General features: G+C 43.0%; 1 protein-coding gene across 2 annotated transcripts in view; it reads left to right on the forward strand.

The window, feature by feature from the left end:
* Nucleotides 1-15,065, forward strand: part of SYN2 (synapsin II) — a 271,323-nt gene extending 256,258 nt beyond the window's left edge. Inside the window, exons 11-13 of one of the 2 annotated variants that reach the window (XM_006895367.1) lie at nucleotides 8,396-8,456; nucleotides 12,748-13,003; nucleotides 14,929-15,065. In XM_006895367.1, coding sequence (XP_006895429.1) covers nucleotides 8,396-8,456; nucleotides 12,748-13,003; nucleotides 14,929-15,064 — 453 coding nt within the window. In that variant the 3' untranslated portion in view covers nucleotide 15,065. Of the gene's footprint in view, nucleotides 1-8,395; nucleotides 8,883-12,747; nucleotides 13,004-14,928 lie in introns of those variants that run through there. The other variant, XM_006895368.1, reaches the window with a different exon arrangement.
* Nucleotides 15,066-23,329: the final 8,264 nt, after the last annotated feature.

Below are 23,329 nucleotides of genomic sequence, written 5' to 3' on the forward strand. Positions count from 1 at the left end.
CCTAGTGTTTTACAGTTTACAAAGCACATCCATAATTTTGAGCTGACTTTGACAGTTATTTCTCTCTTTTACATATCAGCAAAGAAAAGGCAAGTGGCTTGCATGGGGTCACACCCCTGGTGGGCAGGTAGGCTGCCTCCTCTGGCCCCTGGTTCAGGGAGCTCTACAAAATACTGACTACTGAGCTGTTCTGATGCTTCCTCCAGATCACAGGGTGAGGGCTGGACAGAGGGCATTGGGACCTTGTATGAGGGTAACTCTTGCTGTCCTCCTCATTTTAACCAAGGACTGGACCTACCTGCCTGGACATCTGAGAGTCATTAGGGTAACTAGTTTACTGCCTACTCTCTGGATTTTCTCACGACTTAAGCCCAGTGGATGGGATGCAGAAGGCTTTCGGGCTCAGTTTGCTTCACTGGAAGGTAGCAGCAGTCTCCTTCCACGTTCTTCAGAGTCTGTGTTTGAAAGACACTGCACTGCAGACAGACCATGGCCTAATCCCTGTAAAGGACTCCACAGCCCTAAGTCTTGATGAACTTAGGACTCTGAGTTCGGAAAGAGATTGTCTTATATTTCAAGAATGTAAAGAAGTGAAAAAATGCATCAAAGAATTAATAGAAACCCAGAGCCAAAGAGTACACAAGAAGCTACCTGCTTGCAGCTTCCTGAGCCTTCTGTGCAGCCTCTGACCAGAGTTGTCCAGGCTTTGCTTCAGTACCTCTAATGACCTTTAATGGCAGCAAACTTATCTGTTGCTAGCCAGGCTCCCCTCTTGGCAGTATTCATTTTTGGACTAGTTTTGTTTTTCTACTAAATACTAGATGACTTCCATGGTCATTACATTTAATCCTTACAATTTCCTTGTCTGAAAAATGGAGACACAACATGAAGAAAAAGAGGGGATAAAGAATGTATACTGCGTTGAAATAGATGAGGGAGAGAACTGTTTAAAAGGGATATATGATTATGTATTATTGTCATGAAAGGAGTTCAGAATGAAGGCTGCACAGTGGAGTTGACTTGGGGAGAGGGATTGTATAACAATGAAAGAATTTTTCTTTTACTTTTCAAGGAGAAGAGCAAACTGAGCAGGGTGGGGGTGGTGGCTGAGTGTAGGCAAGGAGAAATGAGCAACAGTGAATGATGGGAAATCCTAAGTCTGTAAACTCATTAAAATTAATAAAAAAGTTTTTTTTAAAAGAAAGAAAATAATAATTCTCACCACTGGGCCAATTGACAGCATCATGATAGATGGTGAAGAGATTGAGATTGTTAACATCTTTAGTTTGCTTGGCTACACAATCAACACTCTTGATACCAGCATCCAGGAAATTAATAGATGAATTGCATTGAAAAAGCAACGATGTCAGTTTAGAGACTAAGGTATGCCTGATCCAGGCCATACTTTTTGCAATGATGTGCTATGCATCAGAAGAAAGCAGGACAATGACTAGGGATGATAGAAAGAGAATTTATGCTTTTGAACCATGATGCTAGAGAAGAGTATTGACTATATCTTGGACTGCTGGCAGATTAAGCATATTTTCCCTGGAGAGGGTGAAAGCAGGCTGCTCCTTGGAGGCAAGGATTCTGAAGTTCATTCTGACATACTTTGGGCATGTTGCAAAGAGGAACCAGTCCTTGGAGAGGGACGTTATGCCTGGGAGGGTGGAGGAACAGTGTAAGAGAGGAAGACCCTCGATAAGGTGTATTGACTCAGTAACTGGGTAACGTGGGATAGGTGTGTCAGACACAATAAGGTTGGCGCCTGATAGAGCAGGGTTCACAGCTGTTGTACATAGGGTCACCATGAGTTGCAGGCAACTTGGCAGCACATAACAACAGCAAGAAAGAAGAGCCAGGGCCAGCCATTGTAGTACAGGCCTCAGTGTCAGACTTGTATCACCAGGGAATAATTTAGGGGTTTTTCAAAGTTTTTTTTCTGGAATTATAGATATTCAGAATTGGGAGACAGTGTTCATCTAGTTAACATTTCATGGATCTCTTAACTCTTTTCCCCCCTGCTTTTTAAATAAATAGTTCAAGATCAGGCCAGGTATCCCAATTTTTCATTTAAAAATGAGTATTGTGTTTGTTGGATTTTCATTATAAGATGAAGATATAGCTCTTGCATTAAAGGTTCTGGCATCATTCTAATCTCCAGGATGACTAGACAGCACTGCAGATGCCCCCTTTTGTAGTGTGAATAGGGAGCTCTCATGACCTAGGGAGTAGAACATTGGGCTGCTGACCCAAAGAGTCTCCATGAAAATCCAGGCTTGCAGCTGCTTCATAGGAGAAAAGTGAACCGTCTCCTTTCATATGGTTTACAGCCTCTGGAAACCCACTGCAAAATCAGCTAGGAGTTCATTCTGACTTGAGGGTAACGAGTTTGGTTTTATTATGGGACAGGGTAGCTATAAGTTAGAATGGACTCAACAGCAGAGGGGCTTTTTGTGGGGTTTCAGAGAGGACATTCCAGGCAAAAGGGGCAATGAAGATTATATTTCCTGTGTGGGTGGAACTTGATTGAGTCTGCAGGGTATGTTGAATTGGATAGGCAGAAAAAGAGAAAGGCATTCAGAAAATCCTTGGCCTAAACAATGGTGTGGTATGACTAGAGAGTAAACAAGAGGCTAAGCTGGGAAAATGTGCTTAGATAAGGCTAGAAAGGCTTATTAGGACCGTGCTCAAGAAATTCCTAAGGCCAATCTTCCTGTGGATGCCACTTGGAAGACGGGGGAAAGAATGGAAACATTGCATGGCCTAAACTCCTATCTTAGCTGCATTAGCTCCAGTGTAAGACCTTGAAAATTGATTAAATTATTTGGACCTTCATTTCCTTATCTAAAAATTAAGGAGGTTGGTTATAATAATCCATATTCATAGTTACACTTCTCAAGCTGAAAGGATTGAAAGACAAATTCAAGTCTCAAGTTGTTGTGGGAAACAGTAAAAGAAACTGGAAAAAATACACAGTCACTGTACTAAGAAGAACTAGTGGACATGGAACCATATCAGGAAGTAGCATATGATAAAAAAACCAATGGTAAAACTGTTGATGAGATTATAAAATCGTGCAACCACTCGGGAAGACAGTTTGGCATTTCCTGAAAAAGGTGAACTTCTTATGACCTAGTTATTCCACTACCAGGAATATAACCCAAGGAAATTAGAACTGAAACACAAACTGAGACTGGCACACCAGTGTTCATAGCAGCATAATTCACCATTGCAAGAACATGGAAACAGCCCAAATGTTGAACCACAACCAATGGATTGAAAGACTGTGGTATGTTCACACAATGGAATACTATGCAGCACTCAAGAGAAACAATTTAAAAAAATACTATATAACTTTACTATGTGACTTGGGAGAGGTTGGAGAGCATTATGCTGAGTGAATTAATGCAGTCCCATAAGGACAAATACTGCATACGACCATTATTGTGAAAATAGAAGGATAACTAGTAAAACATGTATGAGAACTTAAGGGGGGAAGGGCTGAGAAAGGATGGGTAGGGGCGAAACCACAGGTTGCACTGTTTGGTGCCTGGAGGTAAGGGAGGAAATGAGAAGGTTCTAGGTGAAAAGACGGGGCAATGATGGGCAAGGTCCAGTGGTGATTAATTTTATAACATAATGCATGAGAATGTATGAAACAAAACGTGAATGAAGAGTAGTGTGAAACACAATGAGTATAAACATTATAAGCAAACCAATTATAAAAAACAATGGTAAAGAAGAAAGATATTCAAGATGCACTGAAGGCATTGACAAAAAAATAAAAATTTGAAAAAAAATAGATCCCTGGAATTGGAATGTTTCAGCAAACAAATGCAAATCTGGACCTATGTAAAATAATTTAGAAGAGAGCTACCTGGTCAAATGACTGGAAGAGATTGATGTTGATTCTCATTCTCAAAAAACAGGTGAACCAAAAGAATGTGGAAACTGTTAAGCAATACCTTTAATATTACATGCAAGTAAAATCTTGAAGATTATTTAAAAATATCTGGAATAATTCATTGAATGGGAATTGCCAAGAAATTCAGGCTGCATTCAGAAGAGGCTATGGCACAATGGATATCATTGCTTATGTCAAGTAGATTTTGGCTGAAAGCAGAGAATACTAGGAATATGTTTATCTGTGTTTTATTGACTATGCAAAAGTATTTGTGTGAATCATAACAAATTACTGATAACATTGAGAAGAATTATAATCTCAAAATGTTAATTATGCTCATGTAAAGCCTATACATAGACCATGAAAATATAGTCTGAACAGAAAAACAGTGCATGGTTTAAAATCTAGAGAAGTATGAGTTATATCCTTTCTCCATACCTATTCAGTGTGTATGCTGAGCAAATCATTCGAGAAGCTAAACTGTATGAAGAAGAATGTAGCATCAAGATTAGAGCAAGACTTGTCAACAACCCACCTTATGCAGATGACAAAGTCTTGTTTGGGGAAAGCGAAGAAGCCTTGACACAATTACTGCAGAAGATCAAGGACTACAGCCTTCTATATGGGCCACATCTTTGTAAAAAGAGCAAGGTCCCTTTACCAACTTCACAAAGAGTTGTCAACAATGTCAACAACACAAAACCAATTCCCATGAGGTCAGATATGTCCCCCATGCATTCATAACTCTTTCTATTCATTTTACTCATCTACCAACCTTAACTGCTTTGTTATTATTGTTTTTATGTGCTGTTGAGTCTCTTGTAACTCATAGCAACCCTATGAAAGCTGTTCTCTATCCTTTGTTAAATCTATTGACTCTGACCAACCTACTTTCATTACACCAGTCACTGAATCAATCCATCTCACTGAGGATCTTCCTCTCTTGAGCTGTCCCTCCACCCTCCCAAGCATAATGTCCCTCTCCAAGGACTAATCCCTACATGCAACATGCACAAAGTATATCAGAAAAAGCTTCAGAATCCTTGCTCCAAGAAGTAGCCTAGTAACTGCTTTACAGGGTTCAAAATCTGATGCAATAGCTCACAGACTGCACAAAACCATACTGGGGAAGTAAAAAGGGCTGCAGTTCAGGTGAGTGTCAGGATAGCTTCCAAAATGTGTTTGCGAGTACCCCAGACTCACAGCTTTAGGTCACAAATACAAAGTTCTCATTCCTGCGCCCCCTCATCTCCCCTCTGCAACCCCATTGTTCAACAAACTTGGACAAAGTATCTTAGCTTATCTCTGGTTCTGTCAGTGGGAGGTAAGAGTCCTCTTTCATGTTGTTATTTGGTTCTGCCATGGTTACTGCTGCCATAGGTGTAACTGCAGCAAGAATTTCTGGACCTGAAGGATGTGCTACATGTTCTTCCTTCTTTGCTGATGGGGAAGATCTCCTAATTCTACTGCTGGGTCCACTCAATTTAGTGGTGAGACTAGTCAGTCCTCATGTGAATGAGTGAGACTAGCCAATCCCTTTGAGGAGGAGTGAGATAGCCTGGCCCGTTGTGGATAAACTGACATGTCCTATTCACATATTCCCACCCATTAACATGGCGAACTCAAGTTTGGATAAGAAAGCCATGTTGATAGTTAAACTCTACAACCTCAATATTAAGAAAACAAAAATCTTCATATTATGGTAAGTGGAGAAAAGATTGAAATGGCCAACTATTTTATTTGAATCCACAATCAATACCCATGTTAACATCAGCCAAGAAATCAAAAGATGTGTTACATAAGGAAAATTTATTGTCAAGGACCTCCAAAGTGCTAAATAGCAAGATGTCAAGTAAAGTCTAAGGTGTATCTAGTCCAAGCTGTGTTCTTTTCAATTACTTCCTATGCGTGTGAAAGCTGGACAGTGAATAAAGTTGACAGAAGAAGACTTTGAGTTGTGATGTTGGAGAAGATTACTGAATATCCCATGGTCTTCCAAAATAACAAACAAGTCTATCTTGGAGGAAGTATAATCAGAGTACCCCTTAAAGTCAAGGATGGTGAAAGTTCATCTCAGAGTTTAGGCTGATTGCCATCAAAAAACAGTGCTTAGGAAAGAACATGCTGGGAAAGATGGAGGATCAGAGAAAGAGAGGAAGACACCTAACAAGATTCATTGAGACTGTAAGGTGGATCCTGAGGCTGGTGCAGGATGGGGCAAGGTTCGCATCTGTTCACAGAGTCACTGTAAGTCGTAGGTGACTGGGTGGTAACTAACAACAGCAACAAAAACTCACTACAGTGTCATGGGGTTAAGGGAAATAGTGCATAAAAATTGCCCATCATACATAGTTAAGTGTTAAGTAAATATTGTTGTTGTTTTTATGTGCCGTTGAGTTGCTTGCGACTCATAGTGACCCTATGTACAACAGCCCTAAACTCTGCTCTGTCCTGTGCCAATCGCACTGTCTCTGACACTCCCATCCCAATTATCCCAGTCACTGAATCCATCCACCTCATAGAGGGCCTTCCTCTGCTGCGCTGTCCCTCCACCCTCCCAAGCATGATGTCCTTCTCCAAGCACCGGTCTCTCCTCACAACATGTCCGAAGTATGTTAGACGGAGCCTCAGAATCCTTGCCTCTAAGGAGCCACCCGGTTTAACCCTTTCCAGAACAAATCTGTTTGTTTTCCTAGCAGTCCATGGTATTCTCAATACTCTTCTCCAGCACCACAATATTAGCTATAAATTATTTAAATCAGTGAGGGAGTACAATTAGGGGCTAGCTTTGGAGAATAATAGATAGTCATCCAGAGAAGAAACTAAAGATATGATGACTTTTAGAGTAACTCAGACTCTCCGCTCATTGCCATCTAATTGGAGCTGACTCATAGCTGACCCTTCAGCAGGCTTCCAGGCTATAAATTTCATGGGAGGAGACTGTCCATCCTTCTCATGAGGAAACACTACCACTCTCTGCCCTGTGGAATTAAACCATGGGAGCTCCCTAATCTTAGTCTAAGGAAAAAAATGATAAAGACCTCCAGGGTTTGTCAAGTGAAGTTTGTGCATCTGAGACACAAGGAAGAGAAGAGATCTTCTGGGTCTAGATGACTGACCAGACAGTGGACAGTAGGTCCCCTTGCTGGCTAATTGAGTACGAGTGTGTCAATATCAGGGTTTCATGAAAGTACTTGGACAGAAGGGAAAAGAAGCACTAGGGTTCTTACTGTGATCATGAAAGACTGGGTTTAGAGACAGAAATGATACCTCAAAGCCCTTACTTACTGCCATCTGAAATTCTGTTGGTAGAATGGTGTGATGCAATCACTATAATGAGACACAGGGAAAAGGGTTAACACTTCTCTATCCCTAGTGTGAAGGAGAAAACAGGCCTTGATAGACAAACTTGGGAGACCCAAGGGAAGTGGGAACAGAAGCAGGAGAGGGCTTCAGCTGACAGCATGGGGAAGAAGCAGTGAAGAGAAAGTGTTGCTGTTGTCAGGTGCCCTTGAGTTGGCTCCAGCATGTAGCAACCCTGGATCCAACATAATGAACCCTTGCCCCATCCTGCACTATCTTCACACCTCTGCTGTACATAAGAGTGAGGATGCTGAAGACAGGCAGAACCCACTTGGTAATCAACTCAGAATGCCCTTCTTCCATGTCATCGGCTGCCCACTTGGCAGGCCTTGGGTTTTATAGAGTATTTTCCCTGTGTTGCATTCAAGCTAAAATTCTCACTGTCTTTAAAACAAATGGTAGACACATCAGAGTCACATGTCATGAGTCTGATTCTGAGCATAAGCAGAATCCCAGCCGGGAGGAGTGAAGAGAGGCCCTGGGGGGAGTAGGACCACTTCCATGGGGGATGTGACTATACTGGTTGAGAGAAAAGCACTTTTACAAACATTAAGATCTTTCTCCTACTCTCTGGTAAGTAGCATTCTGGGAAACATAATTTCCCTCTACCTTAGAGCATTCCAGTGGGAGTTCCAGCCCAGTTCAGCTCAGCAAGTAGACCCAACCCAAAGGTAGGTCTGAATTTAGCCAAGGACTGAACTCATCCCAAGTTAAGTTGAGCAGGCCCAAGTCTAGGCTAGTCACCTGCTCCAGCCCTACTGTTTTTCCACCCTGGAGCCAACTGAAGCCCATCATAGGCTCTGAAGCACAGTGTGGATCCTCCCTTTGGTTCTTCAAGTGTCATGGGAGGTCAGCGTCTGGGCATGAGAGAAGCAGTTAGACAGTGCTAGAGGACTCAATGCTTCCAGAAAGAACACCTTAGGAGAAGGTTGAGGAGGTCTCAGACCCTGTATGTCCCAAGCCCCCAAATGACTTAGCCTTTCCATCCCATAGACCCAGTTCCCCTGCAGTCTTTCTGCCCAACTTTGTAGCATCCTGTTGGGACCATGCCACAGAACCATGGTGTTGTGCGCTGGAATTCAGCTGAAGTTGGGTTTTCATCTGTTTTCCATTTTTCTTTTCCAGAGTGGAACGCTTAAGGACTTGGACTCCAGCAAGACCCCACCTCAGCGACCACCCCCTCAAGGTTGTTTACAGTATATTCTCGACTGTAATGGCATTGCAGTAGGGCCAAAACAAGTCCAAGCGTCCTAACATAATTGGTAGTTAATTTATGAAAGGAGAAATTTTAAGCCAAAAACAAACAAACAAAAAAAGACAGGCAACAGATCCTCCCAGTGGTGCCATTCACACTTCCACTGCTGACCGGACTGTTCCCTCTACCATGGCGGCTCCTGTCGTGTTGATCTGTTTGTGCTCATGCTTGTCGTGCTCCCTCACGTTTCTCTGTGTAGCTTGTGATTCCAGGGCTGTTTGTCCATAGTGTACAAAAGGACTGTGCCTCTCCCAAGTCCAGTGCGACTCTCCTTTCTGGGTGGTTTGGTCATGACTTTTAAAGTCTTACATTATGTGGGGTGAGATAGGAGTGAGGGGGTGAGCAAGGGAGAAATGAGACCATGACAAGAAACCCCCATCTCCTGGGCTCACAGTAGCCCCACTGCACCAAGTGCAGCCACTAGTGCGCTCAGCTCTGCAACCAGCTCTGCTTCTCGTCCTTTTTGCATGATTAAATTGATGCTTCAGAGACTTTGGAGGTCTAACTTCCATCACCTATCCATTGAATTTGAAGACATCCATCTACTTTCTCTCCATTTGCTAATGTGGTACAGTTTGCATTAACGTAAATAGGCCAGCTGTGCCTCTAGAGTTCATATGTTTTCAGTGATAACATGAAATGTAAAGAACAAGCCATTTCTAGGAATGTGTTCTGTGTTATACATCCCCTAGTAAGCCCCTTTGTTTTCATTAATAGCTGATTAGCTTTGACATTTAAGAAAAAAAGTTGGGGCTGCTGATGTGCATTATCCCAGTGAACGTGTTGAGAATATTTTCTGTGCATTCACCTCAGTCATCCTAAGTTGTTGCTGTGTTGCTGTTTTGAAGTGACCATGTGTTCGCTTTTGTGGATCTGAGGCTGTTTTGTATTGGAAACTTGACTCTGTACAGAGGCAGGACCTTACGATTGGGCATAGAACGCAGGGAGCTGCTGGAAGCCTGGGAAGGACCTGGCTCTCTTAGCCTCTCATGAGGCACCCTGACACAACCTGAGAGAGTCCACACCCCACAGAACTCTGAGGCAGGTGGACCTCTGCTCTGGCTATCAGACATGCCTAAAGCTCTCCGGACACCAGAGGAGTGAAGGCTGGCACTCCCTGCCAAGAATTACCTAGGAACTGTGAGCTTGGGGCAGAGGTTCCACAGCCACGGCTCTTAAAGAGCCCTCCCCCATATGTCTTCTTCATTCCAGCAAGTAACTTCTGGGTGGAGGCGAGGCTGTTTATCTGGGGCCTTTTCACATGAGGCACTGGGTAACCTCTTGGAGTGTGCTGCTCCCAGGGAATTCATGCCAGCACTTTGCCTCAGAGAAGTAATTCTCTGGTTCTTCTTTTACATTCCCTCCTCTAGCATTGACAAATCACTGTTTTGAATTGCAAGGTCTGAAGCATAATGGTATTATGTGACATGGCTTATGTGTCCAGGTAGCTGTGTCTTTATTTCTTCTGTGGTTGCTGGCAAATTCTGAGTCAGGGAAATGCATTGAGTGTGAGCATTCTGTCTGATCCCTCCCTTAGATGATGATGGTTGTTGGTTTGTTACATAAATCAAAACATGCATAAATATACTTGCAGGTGGAATTCATAAGAATCAGGTTCATAAATATCGCCCAATCTGATGCAATGGTAGACAGGGATAAAACTACGTTTCCTAGAATGGAAGAATACATATTTTATATTTTCTTTTCTTGTATTTTTGTTTAAGTGGCAATGGTGAGCTGATGGTGGTGTTGCTTCTCTGCATGTGATCAGTGTGAACATTCAGGTGCTTTCCATGTAACATTTATGAACCACAAATGCAAAGTTGCCATTTGAATTCAGTCAGAATTAAATTTTGCAGAGTGATGTCAGCTGGTCTCTCAGGTGGAATGCTGGCTCTGGTTCCCACTCCCAGGTGCAAGCAGGCAGCGTGACCAGACTGTCAGGTGTCCTCAGGCAGCATGTCAAGGGACAACTTTGTGGCCTGGGGGACACCCGAGTGACAGCAGAGGACTGCTGTCTGGTGTTTTGTACCCTTTTCTTTTCAGATGTTGTCCTCTTTTTTGTACCAATCCAGCTGGGAGACCCTCAATCAATGCTGGAGTGTGATTGAAGTACCTCTCTTTTGTGACTCTTGTACAGCTTAATGTGCAATAAACAAAAGTTCTATCTGTCTTCAGTGTTAAGTTGTAAAGTTTCTGGCTACTCAAATATCTCTGTCCAAGTGGGAACACACTCAGGGTTTCTGGTACAAGAGGCTGAGCTGTGAACCCACCTTACCTGCAAGAAAATGCTAATAAAAGGATGTCAACTTTGGAGAAAGCAGAACCTGAACAACATGAATTAATCTGCTCATCTACCAAGAATCACCTTCACCAGCTATTGATATGAAGTTGAAATGCTCAAACATGAAAATTCCATTTATTTACTTATATGTTTTAAGTGTCACCAACTCTGGTATTTCTTGGTAATTGATGCTGAAGGGGAGTGGATGATGTGTGTGGGGAAAGGGATTGAGATTGGAGGCTGTACAGTGGTGGAGATGTGCTCACCTGGACCCCCAAAGGACACAGGTGTTCAGGTGTCCCTGGGAAACTAAGGGAAATGCAGTCTTAGGTGCTGTTGAATGTCTTTAAGCCCACTACTTCCACTAGGCTTCTGGATGTAGACTTTGGAATGGAGGTGAGGGAAGGTGCCCTCGCAGGCCAGATGTGTACTTTGTCTGCTGATCAGGATGGGCAATGGGAAGGTCTTGATGTCTCGAGCCTTTGGCCCCAGCAAAATCTGAACAGTCTGATGCCACGCTTACTGCCAGCTGCCAGAGGGAGGGTGGCAGGAGGATTCAGCCTCATGCTGGAAAGGGGTATACTGGTTCTTTCTGGAGCTCTTCGCTTCCAGAGAGTTCGAGTTCTGGAGACTGTCTGCACCTGCCTGTCATTTTGAAGACCCTGAGGATGCTTCCATGAGACAAAGGGCCCTGGGAAAGGCTTCATACAGGCAGTGCTGCTAAGACAATGATAGCTTAGGACTGTGAAGCATAGGATGCTTATACTGTCTTAAACGATATCTGAGACTTTTTAAGAAATTTTGTGGCTGGGAAAACCAAAGTCAGAGGCATTTGGTGACAAAGTTCAGTGAGTCAGTGATAATTTCTTCAGTTTCCTGATTCCCATTCTAGTGCTCTTTTCACCATTGTAGTTACAGGTTCAAAACCACCAGTGCTCTGTGGAAGAAAGATGTGGCAGTCTGCTCCTTAAAGATCAGAGCTCTGGGAACAATTCTGCTCTGTCCTCTAGGCTTTCTGTGGGTCACAACTGATTCTACAGCAATGGGTTGTTTTATGCTTGTTTGTTTTTAAGGAGCTCAGTGGTACTGCAGCTAAGCACTTCACCACTAACCCAAAGGTCTGTGGTTTGAACCCATCAGTTGCTCCACAGGAGAAACGTCTGCTTCTGTCAAAATTACATCCTTAGAAACTTCATGGGGCAGCTCTACTCTATCCTATAGGTTCCCTGTGAGTTGGAATAAACTCCACAGCAAGAGGGAGTTTTTACTGTATCTATGGGGAGCAGTGATGGTTCAGTGGTAGAATTCTCACTTTCTATGTGGAAAGCCTGGGTTTGGGCCCCACCCATGTACCTCAAGTGTAGCTACCACCTTTTTCGGTGGAGGCTTGCATGTCGCTGTGATGCTGAGCAGATGTCAGTAAAGCTTCCTAACTAAGGTGAACTAAGAATAAAGGTCTGGCAACTTCCTTCTTAAAGATTATCTGGTGGAAGCCCGTGAGTCACAGTGGCCCAGTCTCACTGTGTGCAAGGCTGCAGTGAGGCCAGAGCTGACTAAGCTCCGATTGACCACACACTACATCTGCCTTCAGAACTGAGATTTATTTTTCAGGTAGGTGCTAAGCAGAGTGTCATTCCCTGAAAGTTCTGGAGAAGAGGGATTCCTTCTCGTTGGAGGTGGTGGGTATTGATTGAACCTGTTCACTGCATGGTTCCTTCTCTGTGTGGCTTCCATCAGAACTGAGGTGTTGTGTCTCTGAGGAGGAACACAGAGGCATTTGTGAATGTGGCTGACATGCCCTTGGAGACTTCAGATGGCTTCCTGTAATAGAGCTTATCCGTTTTGTAATTCTTGAACCATCCCCTTTGAGACCTAGATTTTAATATGGAAACCCTCTGATGTGGTTAAATTATCAAGTTTTTCTTGTACTGAACCTAGGGGGCCCTGGGCAACCCCAAGGAATGCAACCCCCAGGCAAGGTGCTGCCTCCACGCCGGCTCCCCTCTGGACCATCACTGCCACTTTCATCCTCTTCCTCCTCCACTTCCTCCTCCTGTTCTTCCTCCTCGGCTCCTCCTCGGCTGGTTGGCCCTACCACCCACGGAGATGCACCCTCCAGCAGCAAATCCCTGGCAGAGGCCCAGCCACCTCCAGCTGCTGCACCACAGAAGCCCCAGCCTCACCCACAGCTCAAGTAAGAGACTCAGGCATGGGCTCAGCTGCTAGAGAGCACCTTCAGCCTCCTCCTCCAGATATGTGTGTGGTTTTCCCCATGGGGAGTGTGGTGGGATTGTTTGAGGGTAAGAAGGAGGGGAAGTGAAAGTCGAGGGTCTTGCTTGCAGCTGAGACTCTCCCCTTCCTTTCTGAGAGACATTAAGGCACAGTCGTTCTTGCACCAGCTTTCCTAAGCAAAGCAACTTAAGGTTTTTTGTTTCTACCCTGACTCCCACTCTTTGTTCCACTCCTTGTCTCTCTCTCCTCTTCCCCCCAAACCCTTTCCTGCCTCTGACTCACAGATGAGGGTGTGCAATCAGCAAGGCTTCCAGAAAGAAAAGGGGGAAGCAGTTAAATCCATTTTAACTTTCAGCTATGTCCAAAGGTCAGAGGTCAGCCTCCAGTGCAGGTCTCAGAGGTACCCAGATCCACTGAAGAGCTCTAGCTCCTCCACCTCCACTCCAGCAGTAGCCCCACAATCACCAATGCACTGCCACCTGACAGTTCTCTGTCATTGCAGTTAGTAGACTCAGCTGTGACCTTGGGGTGGAACAGTCACTCTGGGTTGCACAGTCACGCCCCACATGATGAGAAGATCATCCAGCCCCTTGGCTCAGGCCTGCCCTGGTCAGAGGATAGATTTTCAGCTTGTCACTGCCCATAGCCTGAAGGCATTGAGCAGAGCCAGCCTGAACAGCAGACTGGAGATGTGTACCTGGTGCCCAGTGCCTCTGCCGAGGCCAGCATGTACAGGCTTGTCCCCAGGCCTGCCGAAGGCAAGACCTCTGTTCACAGGCTCACTGGTGGGACAGAAACTGCCCATGGTTCTGGAAAAGGGCATTTCCAGGCTTGCACCCAGCATTTAGGGAAGGATTTGGAGTTTCAAGACACCTGAAAAGGATTCTGGAACCAGAGACCATCAGGAAAGAGATATAATAGAAGTCAAGGGAGAGACAAAGTGGGTGTGTGGAGCAGCCTGGAGTTTAGGAGCATCGGGCACTGGCCCACCTCTTGTCTTCACAGCTTTTCTCGCTGAATCACTAGAACTTGAAGAGGAAATAGGTCCCAAAAAATGTGTGATTTGTGTTTTTTTTTTAATTAGAAAATCATCTGTTATATAGACCTGTATGATACCCTGAACCCCACAGAACCTACATTAGGTATCCTCTCCAGAATAGCAATACCAGTGATGCTGAGGTGTTGAGTTTGGGCCAAGTCTAAAGGTTCTCTTGGAATCATAAGGGCAGACTAGTACGAGCTATCATCTTCCTAGACATCTGCATTCATTGACAGCAATCTGAATTCCAGAGATGCGTGTGTCTAAGGTCAAGAGTTCTGCCACCAGATGCTTTGCTGGAGAAGGAGGAACCATCTCCTCCTTTACCAGTCAAATTTGATTTGATGGTACACACACACACACAATAAAAATAAAATACATATTTTTTTTTTTTTAAAAAGAGTTCTGTGGATGTGGAAGAAGCAAGACTTTGAGCCAGGTCTTCAGAGCTTGATAGCTGGTGGAAAGAGTGCCCAACCCAGTTCTGCTCATTGCTACATTTCATTAGAGGAGAAAGGTGTGATTTTTGGATTGGTACTGTCCACGTTGGGCCTCTAAACGCCAGCCTTCATTCTCTTAGCATTAAGTAAAATAAATGATACCTGAGTCAACCCTTCTTCCTCTTTCTTTCTCCCCACACCCTGGTTCCCAGTACCCCCATCCCTTCCTGTGTGGGCAGCTCTGAAAGGGGGGGGGGTCCTCCCGTGTCCTGGGCGTGTTGCCCCTGTCAACAGTGGGCTTTCCTGTCACTCTGGCCACTTGGGGTGGGAGTGGGGCCTCTGGTCGTGTACCCTCTCACCAACAGGAGCAGCACTCTCTTATGTTCTCTCTGGTTTTTTATCTTCAAGCAAGTCGCAGTCCCTGACAAATGCCTTCAGTTTCTCTGAGTCCTCCTTCTTCCGGTCTTCAGCCAATGAGGATGAAGCCAAAGCAGAAACCATCCGGAGCTTGAGGAAGTCCTTTGCCAGCCTCTTTTCAGATTAGCCTCGCTGCTCGACAAGGAAAGAAACCAGCGACATTTGCCGGCAGTGAGACACGTGGTGGATATTCGTGGCTGTGACATTTGTGGCCCTTCTCTGCCCCATTGTGCTCAGTGATGTGCAGCTCAGAAAGGACTGTGACTGCCTCGGGCAGGTGCCTGCCTGGCCTCTGCCATCACAGAGGAAAGCAACACTTTTCCCTAGTCACGAAAGCTTCCTTCTGAGGTCCTTATTAGCTGTGAGTTTAGTGGCCTTATTGTGATAATGCCATCATGTCTTATTCTTCCCTGTGAACCTGGGATCACCTTAGATGGGGACTCCTGGTAGCTTAAACTAGCTCAGATGCAGTGCTCAGCATGCCCACTCCCCTTTAGTCAGCGCTGTGGGTCTGAGGAGTAGAAACCCACCCACAAGTACTCTTGACTTTTAAGTTTTGCCAACTTGGGTCCCTTGTCATACCTGTTTAACTGTTAAAACAAATCTACCTAACACCCAAGATTCCCAGACTGCTGTCATGGTGAAGCACCTGGTTTTTCTATCCTGTCATTGTATCTGCTGATGTTCCAGAGCATGAGTACCTGCTGTTCCCAGTGCCCTCCGGGACCAGGTCTCACTCATGTGCTGCAATCACCTGGAGCTGCATAGCTAGTCATAGAGGCGTGTGCATGCCACTGTCACAGTAGTATGCTGAGTTCTGTGTGCACTTCCAAATAAATGTTCAGACCATTGGTGTAATAAAACAGCAGCATTAACCAGCACTGGACTTCAGCTGTGAGGTCTCCCAGAGGCCACTCTTTTGGCTGAGAAGCTGTGTGTGAAGAATAAATGGGTGTGCATTTGTGAAGGCAGGGCTGTGAAAAGAGGAGAAAAGAACTATTCGTGTCACAAAGGTGCTTGTGTGTGAGTGCAGCTGCAGGTGAATGCTTGGCTTTTCGAGTGGTAGAGGTGGAGTTTAGAGTAGATTTGCCCTTTAGTTACAGTGTACCCTGGGCTTCTGATGCCTCCCACAAACAAGTCACTACTGGACATCACTCAGCAGTTCAGCATTTCTACTGATTTGACTGAATCTATAGAACAAACATGATTTACTAGCCGCCAAGCTAGACCTTACTTTTCTGATCCACCAAGCTCCTCAATCAAAGCTTCCCCTCATCTGGCCCCAAGCCTGCTGCACAGTCTTCAGTAGGAGTAGCTCCAGGGGACTTCCTTCTGGCCTCCCCAGGGCTCTTGGGTACTCAAGATTATCTTACCTAAGACCATATATAAAAAGTAGTAAAGATAGATACCAAGTCTGTATATATGCAAATCTGATCAAAACTGTATACGGATATGTTGTCTTACATTTCCCACCCTTTCTATTAACCAAACTCATTCAGATGCTGCCATTTTCCTATCTCTCCTCACAAGTAGAAGACCCTGAGAGGTCAGACAATAAGTGTCTCTTTTGCCAGAGTCTCCTTTCTAACCAAGTCCATGTTTTCAGGGTTCAAAGATCTAAAACTGTGACTCCTCACACTTAAAAAGTAAAAGCTCAAGTTGAGTTCTACCTTGGCGTGGCTATACCCTTCCCACTGCATGCACATTCTAGGGAATAAACTAACCAATAAAACAAAAGGGTGGGAATGCCTAGACTTGAGGTACTTGGTCTTCAAGGTTCCTCTGTCCCTAACCAAGGGCTTACCACATAAAATCCCTTACATCAAATATGGCATAATGGAATGCCTTCATTTGGTTAAAAAAGTTTCTTGAACACAAACTTGGACCATGAGCTTTATCTTCAAGTCCAAGAAACCACTACCAATTCTTGTATTTCAGACACTGTCCTGAACACTCAACATACATCATTTCTCACAACAACCTTTTGTGGTGGATGCAGTCATCTCACAGATGAGGAAACAGATACACCAAGGTTCATGATCTTGCACTGGGTTGCCCAGCTGGTAAGTGATAGAGCTGAAACTTGAACTTGGGCAGTAGCAGAACTCAGCCTGAACTGCTTTGCTGTATGTATGATTTAATCTGGCAATAAGATAGAATTTTACCCAGCATGATATCAAAATAAGAGATGCACACCTTCTTCATGTCTTTGCCCACTGTGTTCCTTCTCTGTCCCTTGGCCTCAAAAAAGAAGAGCGGGAAGGTTAGGGACTTGGTAGCAGTGTTACCCTTGTCCCAAGAGTTGTGAGTAACAAACACATGTATCTTATTCTGATCAAATATAATTCAGGTTCTTGAAATAATGACTCATTCTTCCACATGTGATGTCACACCAAAAACCACAAGTGGCATATTTAGAGAGTAAGTCAGCCTGGAACTTCTGGGGCAACAAAAAGGAGGGCATTTGCCATCGGTCATGCAGTTCCCAGTTTAAAGGACACATGGACTCTATCCAGCCCTTCATAGTGAGGTGGGGCTGGTGTGGGGGAGTTCCACTCAGAAGCAGCCTTCTTGCAAAGACTGGAAATCAGCCACTCACAACAATCAATATTTGGTGAAAATCTTGATAAGAAAATCTAAAGCTGGGGTCTCCGAAAGGCTGGTGACGGGCCACCGTAGATCCTGAAACCTTTGGCTACAGACCAGTTGCAACCACAGTGCTTGTATTTCTGAAGCTTATGGCATCCCCTTCCTGTCTTCTAACCCCATGTTAATAGAAATAGATTACCTAGAACTCAAAATCTTTGAGTGATGGTATAGGGTTAATTAATTCTGGTTTTCTGTTTGTTTCTTCACGACTCTTTATGGTAGACTAATTTCAATACATTTATTACAGAAGAGTTCCTGGGTGGCAGATACAATTAAGGATTCCATTACTAACTGAGTATGTTCAGAAACACCATGGAAGCAAGGCCTGTGATTTTTTTCCCCCCTAAAACGCCAGGCATTTGAAAACCCTCTGCAGCACATGGGACCACTATGAGGTGGAGTCAGCGTGAGGACCACTGGGCCAGTTAGGGCTGTTCTGGCAAAATATACAGACCATGTAACAGAAGTATAAACATACAAACATAGAAGACAGTGCTAAATCCCATAGGAGAAAAGTGGTTACAGTGTTACCGTAGGGAGGAACTCAGTTTGGTGGGTATTTGATAGAAGGTATGGGAAGCAGAATTCTTCCACATTATTAGTATACAACCCTTTCAGGGAGCAATCTGGCAATACCTGATGCACCCAATCTATTCTTAATTCATAACTTGTCAAGCCACTAGTGGAAAAGTTGACAGTTCAAATCCATCATTGGCTCTGAAGGAGAAAGCTCCCTTTAAGACAAAGAGTTTCAGAAACTCAATGGAAGGTTGCCATTATCCAGAATGAGCTTATTGACAGTGAGTTGGGTTTTTCCCCCTTGGCTTATAATCTAAACAAGTTTCAGCTCTGGTTCTAGACTGTAAAGAAAGGCCTGCTGATCTACTTCTGAAAATCAGTGAGTCAGGGTTCAATCCTCAACTTATATGCATAAGTTGGTTATCATCAGCTCAGCCACCCCATTCTGGAATCTGCTAAACAATATTGGCTCCAGCACTGTGTGTGAAAACATAGAAATAACTAAGTAACTCTCACAAACATTTAAGACATAAATTGTGATATTTTTCCCCAATAAGTGGCATACTACCGAGGAATGTGAGGAGTCTAGTTAAGCTGGTGATACCCATGGGTCTAGATATGAATAAGAGATAGTCAAGTGGATGATGGAGTCCAGCACACTTGCAGTGAGAACACTGCTCCAAGAGATGGCAAGCTAGCAGGGTGGGGAGAACATTCAAGCTGGAGGGAATGTTATAATTGTGGAGAATTAAAAGCTGCTGAATGTTGCAGCTGAGAAGTTTCATTTACATTTCTTTTCATTTTACAGATGAGAAAAGCAATTGTTAGGTACTGCCTAGTCCACTACAGCTCATTGAGACCATATTAACAATGATGTAGATCTTACCCTGTCCCACCCATATGATCTCTGCCACGCTCAAGCCTGTTTTCAGAGTCATTGTGCCAGTCGAGTTCCCTGAGTGTAATCCTCTTTCACAGACCCTGTACCCTTCTTTCCCAGTATGACATCTTTTCCCAAAGACTAGCCCCTCATGGTAACATGTTCAAAATACATGAGACGAAGTTTCATCATCATTGCCTCAACAAGAACTCTGATTGCATTTCCTCCAACACAGACTTGTTTGTTCCTTTGGCAGTCCCTGGTATATTGAATACTCTTTGCCAATACCACGATTGAATAATTCTTTGGTCTTCCTTGTTAATTGTTAAACTTTCAGATGCATTGAAAGCATCTTAGTCTTTGAAATGATATAGTCTTTAGAACAGTCTTTGACAGCACATTTTCCCAATAAATGAGGTGTTTTGATTTCTTGACTGTTGCTGTCATGGGGTTTGATTGTGGATCCAAGTAAAATTAAATAATTGACAACTTCAATCTTTTCTCCATTATCATGATGCTGCCTATTCGTCTAGTGGGTTTTGTTTTCTTGATGTTTAAATGTAATCTGTATTGAAGATTATAAACTTCGATCTTCTGCAGTAAGTACTTCAAGTCTTCCTCACTTTCTCCAAGCAAGGGTGGATCATTTGTATAAGGTAGATGGTTGGGAGTCTTCCTCCAATCATGATGCCACATTCTTCTTCACAGATAATCCAGCTTCTTGAATTATTTGCTCAGCAAACAGAATGAATGGTGGTGAAGAAAGGATCCAACCCTAACAAACACCTTTCTTTATTTTTAAAAATTCGTCAGTGTCCCTTTGTTCTGTTTGGACAGCTGATAATTTGTTTCATGTGAGCAAAATTAAGTGTTCTGGGATTCCCATTCTTCTCAGTGTTATTTGTAATTTGTTAGGATCCACACAGTCAAATGTCTTTACATAGTAAACAAAACACAAGAAAGCATCTTTGTGGTATCTTTTGCTTTCCATCAAGATCCATCTAACATCATCAATAATATACTTCATTCACCAGCTATTTCTACATCCAGTTTGAATTTCTGGCAGTTCCCTGTCAATATATTATTCTGTTTCTTTAAGAATCTTCAGCAAGATTTTACTTACATGTACTATTAATGATGTTGTTCAGTAGTTTCCACATTCTGTTGGATTGCTTTTTTTTTGAATGAGAATAAATATGGATCTCTTCCAGTCAGTAATCCAGGCGACTGTCCTCCAAATTTCTTGCCATTGACTTGCAATTGACATCCACAGTTTCATCTATTGAAATATGTCAATCGGTCTCCCATAGATTTCTGGGGCCTTATTTGTTTTGCCAATACTTTCATCACAGCTTGAATGTCTTCTTTTGTTGTCATTGGCTCTTGAAAATTTTCAAGTGTTCACCAATTCTTTTTCGGTACTGTGTCTATATTTTCCTTCCATCTTTTTGGTACTTCTTGGATCAATCAAGATTTTAACCATAGCAATATTTAGTATTGCACTTCAAGACTTGAATTTGTTTTTTGGTTCTTTTAGCTTGAGAAATAACATGTTCTTCCCTTTCTGCTTTCTAATTCCAGATCTTTGCAGAAATCATTATAACACTTTGCTTTATCTTCTTAAACTAATCTTTAAAATCTTCTCAGCTATTTCACTTCAGCATTTATTTCCTCTGTTTAAGTCTCTCTACATCCAAGTTTGAGTTTCAGCATCTCTTCTGGCATTTATTTTTGTCCTTTCCTGTCTATGTAATAACCTTTTACTTTCTTCATTGAGAATGTCTTTGATGTTATCCTACAACTTATCTGGTCTTCGATCATTAGTGTTGAATGCATCAAATCTATTCTTCATATTTTTTTAAAATTTAGTTGGGTCAAGGTCATGTGACTTATATTTTGGTTCTTTTACACTTCTTTTCATTTTCCTCAGCTTCAATATCAACTTGCACAGAAGTAATTGCTGTTCCATACTCAACCTTGTTTGACTGTTGGTAATTGAGCTTCTCAATTGACTGTTTCCACAGATAAGTCTATATGATTCCTGCTTAATCTATTGGGTGATGTTGTTGTGTTGTGGTTTTTGTAATGCTGTTTGTAATGATTAAATCATTCATCATACAAAATTCTATCATTTCATCTCCAGCCTAATTTTTGTCACCAACTCCATATTTTCCAACTATCAGTCCTTCTTTGTTTTCAACTTTGCATTCCAGTCACTAATTATTATTAGTGCTTCTTGACTGTATGTTTGATCCATTTCAGACTGCAGGAGTTGGTAGAAATCCTCAATTTCTTCATCTTTTGCTCTAGTGGTATGTATATTTGAATAACAGTCATTTTAAAAGGCCTTCCTTGTATTGTTGTTAAGTACCTTCAAGTCGGAACCAACCATAACTTACCCTCCAGCAGGTTGTCAGATTCAGATAATCACATGTGAGGAGATTATCCATCCTTCTCTGGCAAAGCAGCTGGTGGGTTTGAACCGTATGCCTTTGGGATGGCAGCATGGATTCTTACCACTAGGCTACCAGAGCTGTCTTCCTTGTATGCAATATGGAAATTATTCCATCACTCACAGCAGTGTTCATCAGGATTGATCTTGAAAATGGAGGCCAGGCGATTTAGGAAGCTTGTTGAAGCCATGAAAAAAGCTAGTAATGAGGCTCAATCCTAAGTGCCTGATGGGTCTTTTAGAATGTTGTTCTTTGTGAGGGAAATCAAATGGGTTTAATTTCCAGGACCATGACTGAGAGGGAAAGACAAGCAAACCTTCCACTGAAGCCTGAGAGTGAAAAACCCCAAACTAGGGCTTTTCCCAGACCGGGCGCGACTCCAAGCAACTCACACCAGATCCACTCGCTGCAATCACAAGAGGCTTTATTGATGAAGCTTCGGGATGACTTGTATCTCACGCAGGAGACGGGAAAGTCGACCCCGAGCCCAAAAAAGCAAGGGAATGTATACAAGGTCTAGGGGTTCTTTGGCGTGGGATTAGCTCATTGGCACTTTAGAAAAGGAGAAGTTCAATTTTAGGTCAGTTACCTGCTGCTGACGTTAGTTAAAATATGGTTTTTGCCAGTAATTGTTTGTTCAGTTTGTGGTCAGCTAGTTCCTGGAACACAAACATTCACACAAGATCAAAGGTATAGGTTCTTACAATACTTGGGTGTGGGGACATTGTTTAAAAAATTTTCCTTTCATTCCCCACTTCTTTTAGTACAAGGTTCTAATCATAAAACCAAGAATCTCTGGAGGCAGTATCATTGCAGTCAGGTTCTCTCATATTTTTATATTATTGTCTTAGAACTATTAATTGAACAGTACTGATGTGATCTTTAACAAAGGTAACAAGCTTATTTATAAGACAAGGCCCAACTAGTAACAATATAAACAAGAGTATTAAAGGACCTATAAGGGTAGATACAAGAGTAGTTAACCCTGGAGATTTATAAAATAAGCTCTTAAACCATGTTTGCTGAGATTCTCGGTCTTGTTTTCTTTTGTCTAACCTTTCCCTTAGCTTTTGCATGGTGTCTTCTATTACTCCTGAATGGTCAATATAAAAGCAACATTCTTCTTTTAGTGTGGCACAGAGACCCCCGTCTTTGAGGAACGATAAGTCTAGTCCTCTCCTATTCTGTAAGGTTACCTCAGATAAGGAGGTCAGGGATTCTTTTAGTGGAGTAATTGATGATTCTAAAGCCCGAAGATTCTCATCTATGGCTGTTTTTAACTCATGGTATTGTTTTTGCCCATTGACAAGTGCTGAAGTCCCTGTACCTATTCCTGCAGCTATTCCTCCTATTCCTAATAAGACTGCTAAGGTCATAGTAATAGGTACTCTGCGAAAATGGTGCTCAGGTGCATGATCAAATTCATTAACAAATTCATCATCAGGGTGATAGTATACCTGGGGCATCAGATAAATTAATACATAGTAATCAGAGGTAGAATAAAAAACAGCTGAAGAGACACACGGGGTTAATCCAGTATTGCAGGCCCACCAATATTCAGTACTGGGAACTAAGTATCCCTTAGAGAGGGGAACTTGGGTAGTGGTGTTACATAATGAGCGGAGATTGCTAGGAGGAGGGTTCCTGATACCGGTTCCAGTTCCTGAAACTTCAGTTAGAGTTAACTTTGTCTCAGAGTCCCAAGTGCAGTTATTATGTTCAGTGGAGTTTTTATATGTTCCTGCCACTGCGATACCTTCATAGTAAGGTGGGTTGGTGGCTAAACATAACCAATAAGAATCAGTGATTTGGGGGTTGGTATTATTTAGGGCACTAAAAGCTCTTTTAATTAGATTGAGGAGACGGTCCCTTGTAGAGGGCGGGTTGTTTT

Source organism: Elephantulus edwardii, unplaced genomic scaffold (genome assembly GCF_000299155.1).
Source record: "Elephantulus edwardii isolate Elephantulus edwardi_28Jun2011 unplaced genomic scaffold, EleEdw1.0 scaffold00166, whole genome shotgun sequence".
NCBI lineage: Eukaryota > Metazoa > Chordata > Mammalia > Macroscelidea > Macroscelididae > Elephantulus > Elephantulus edwardii.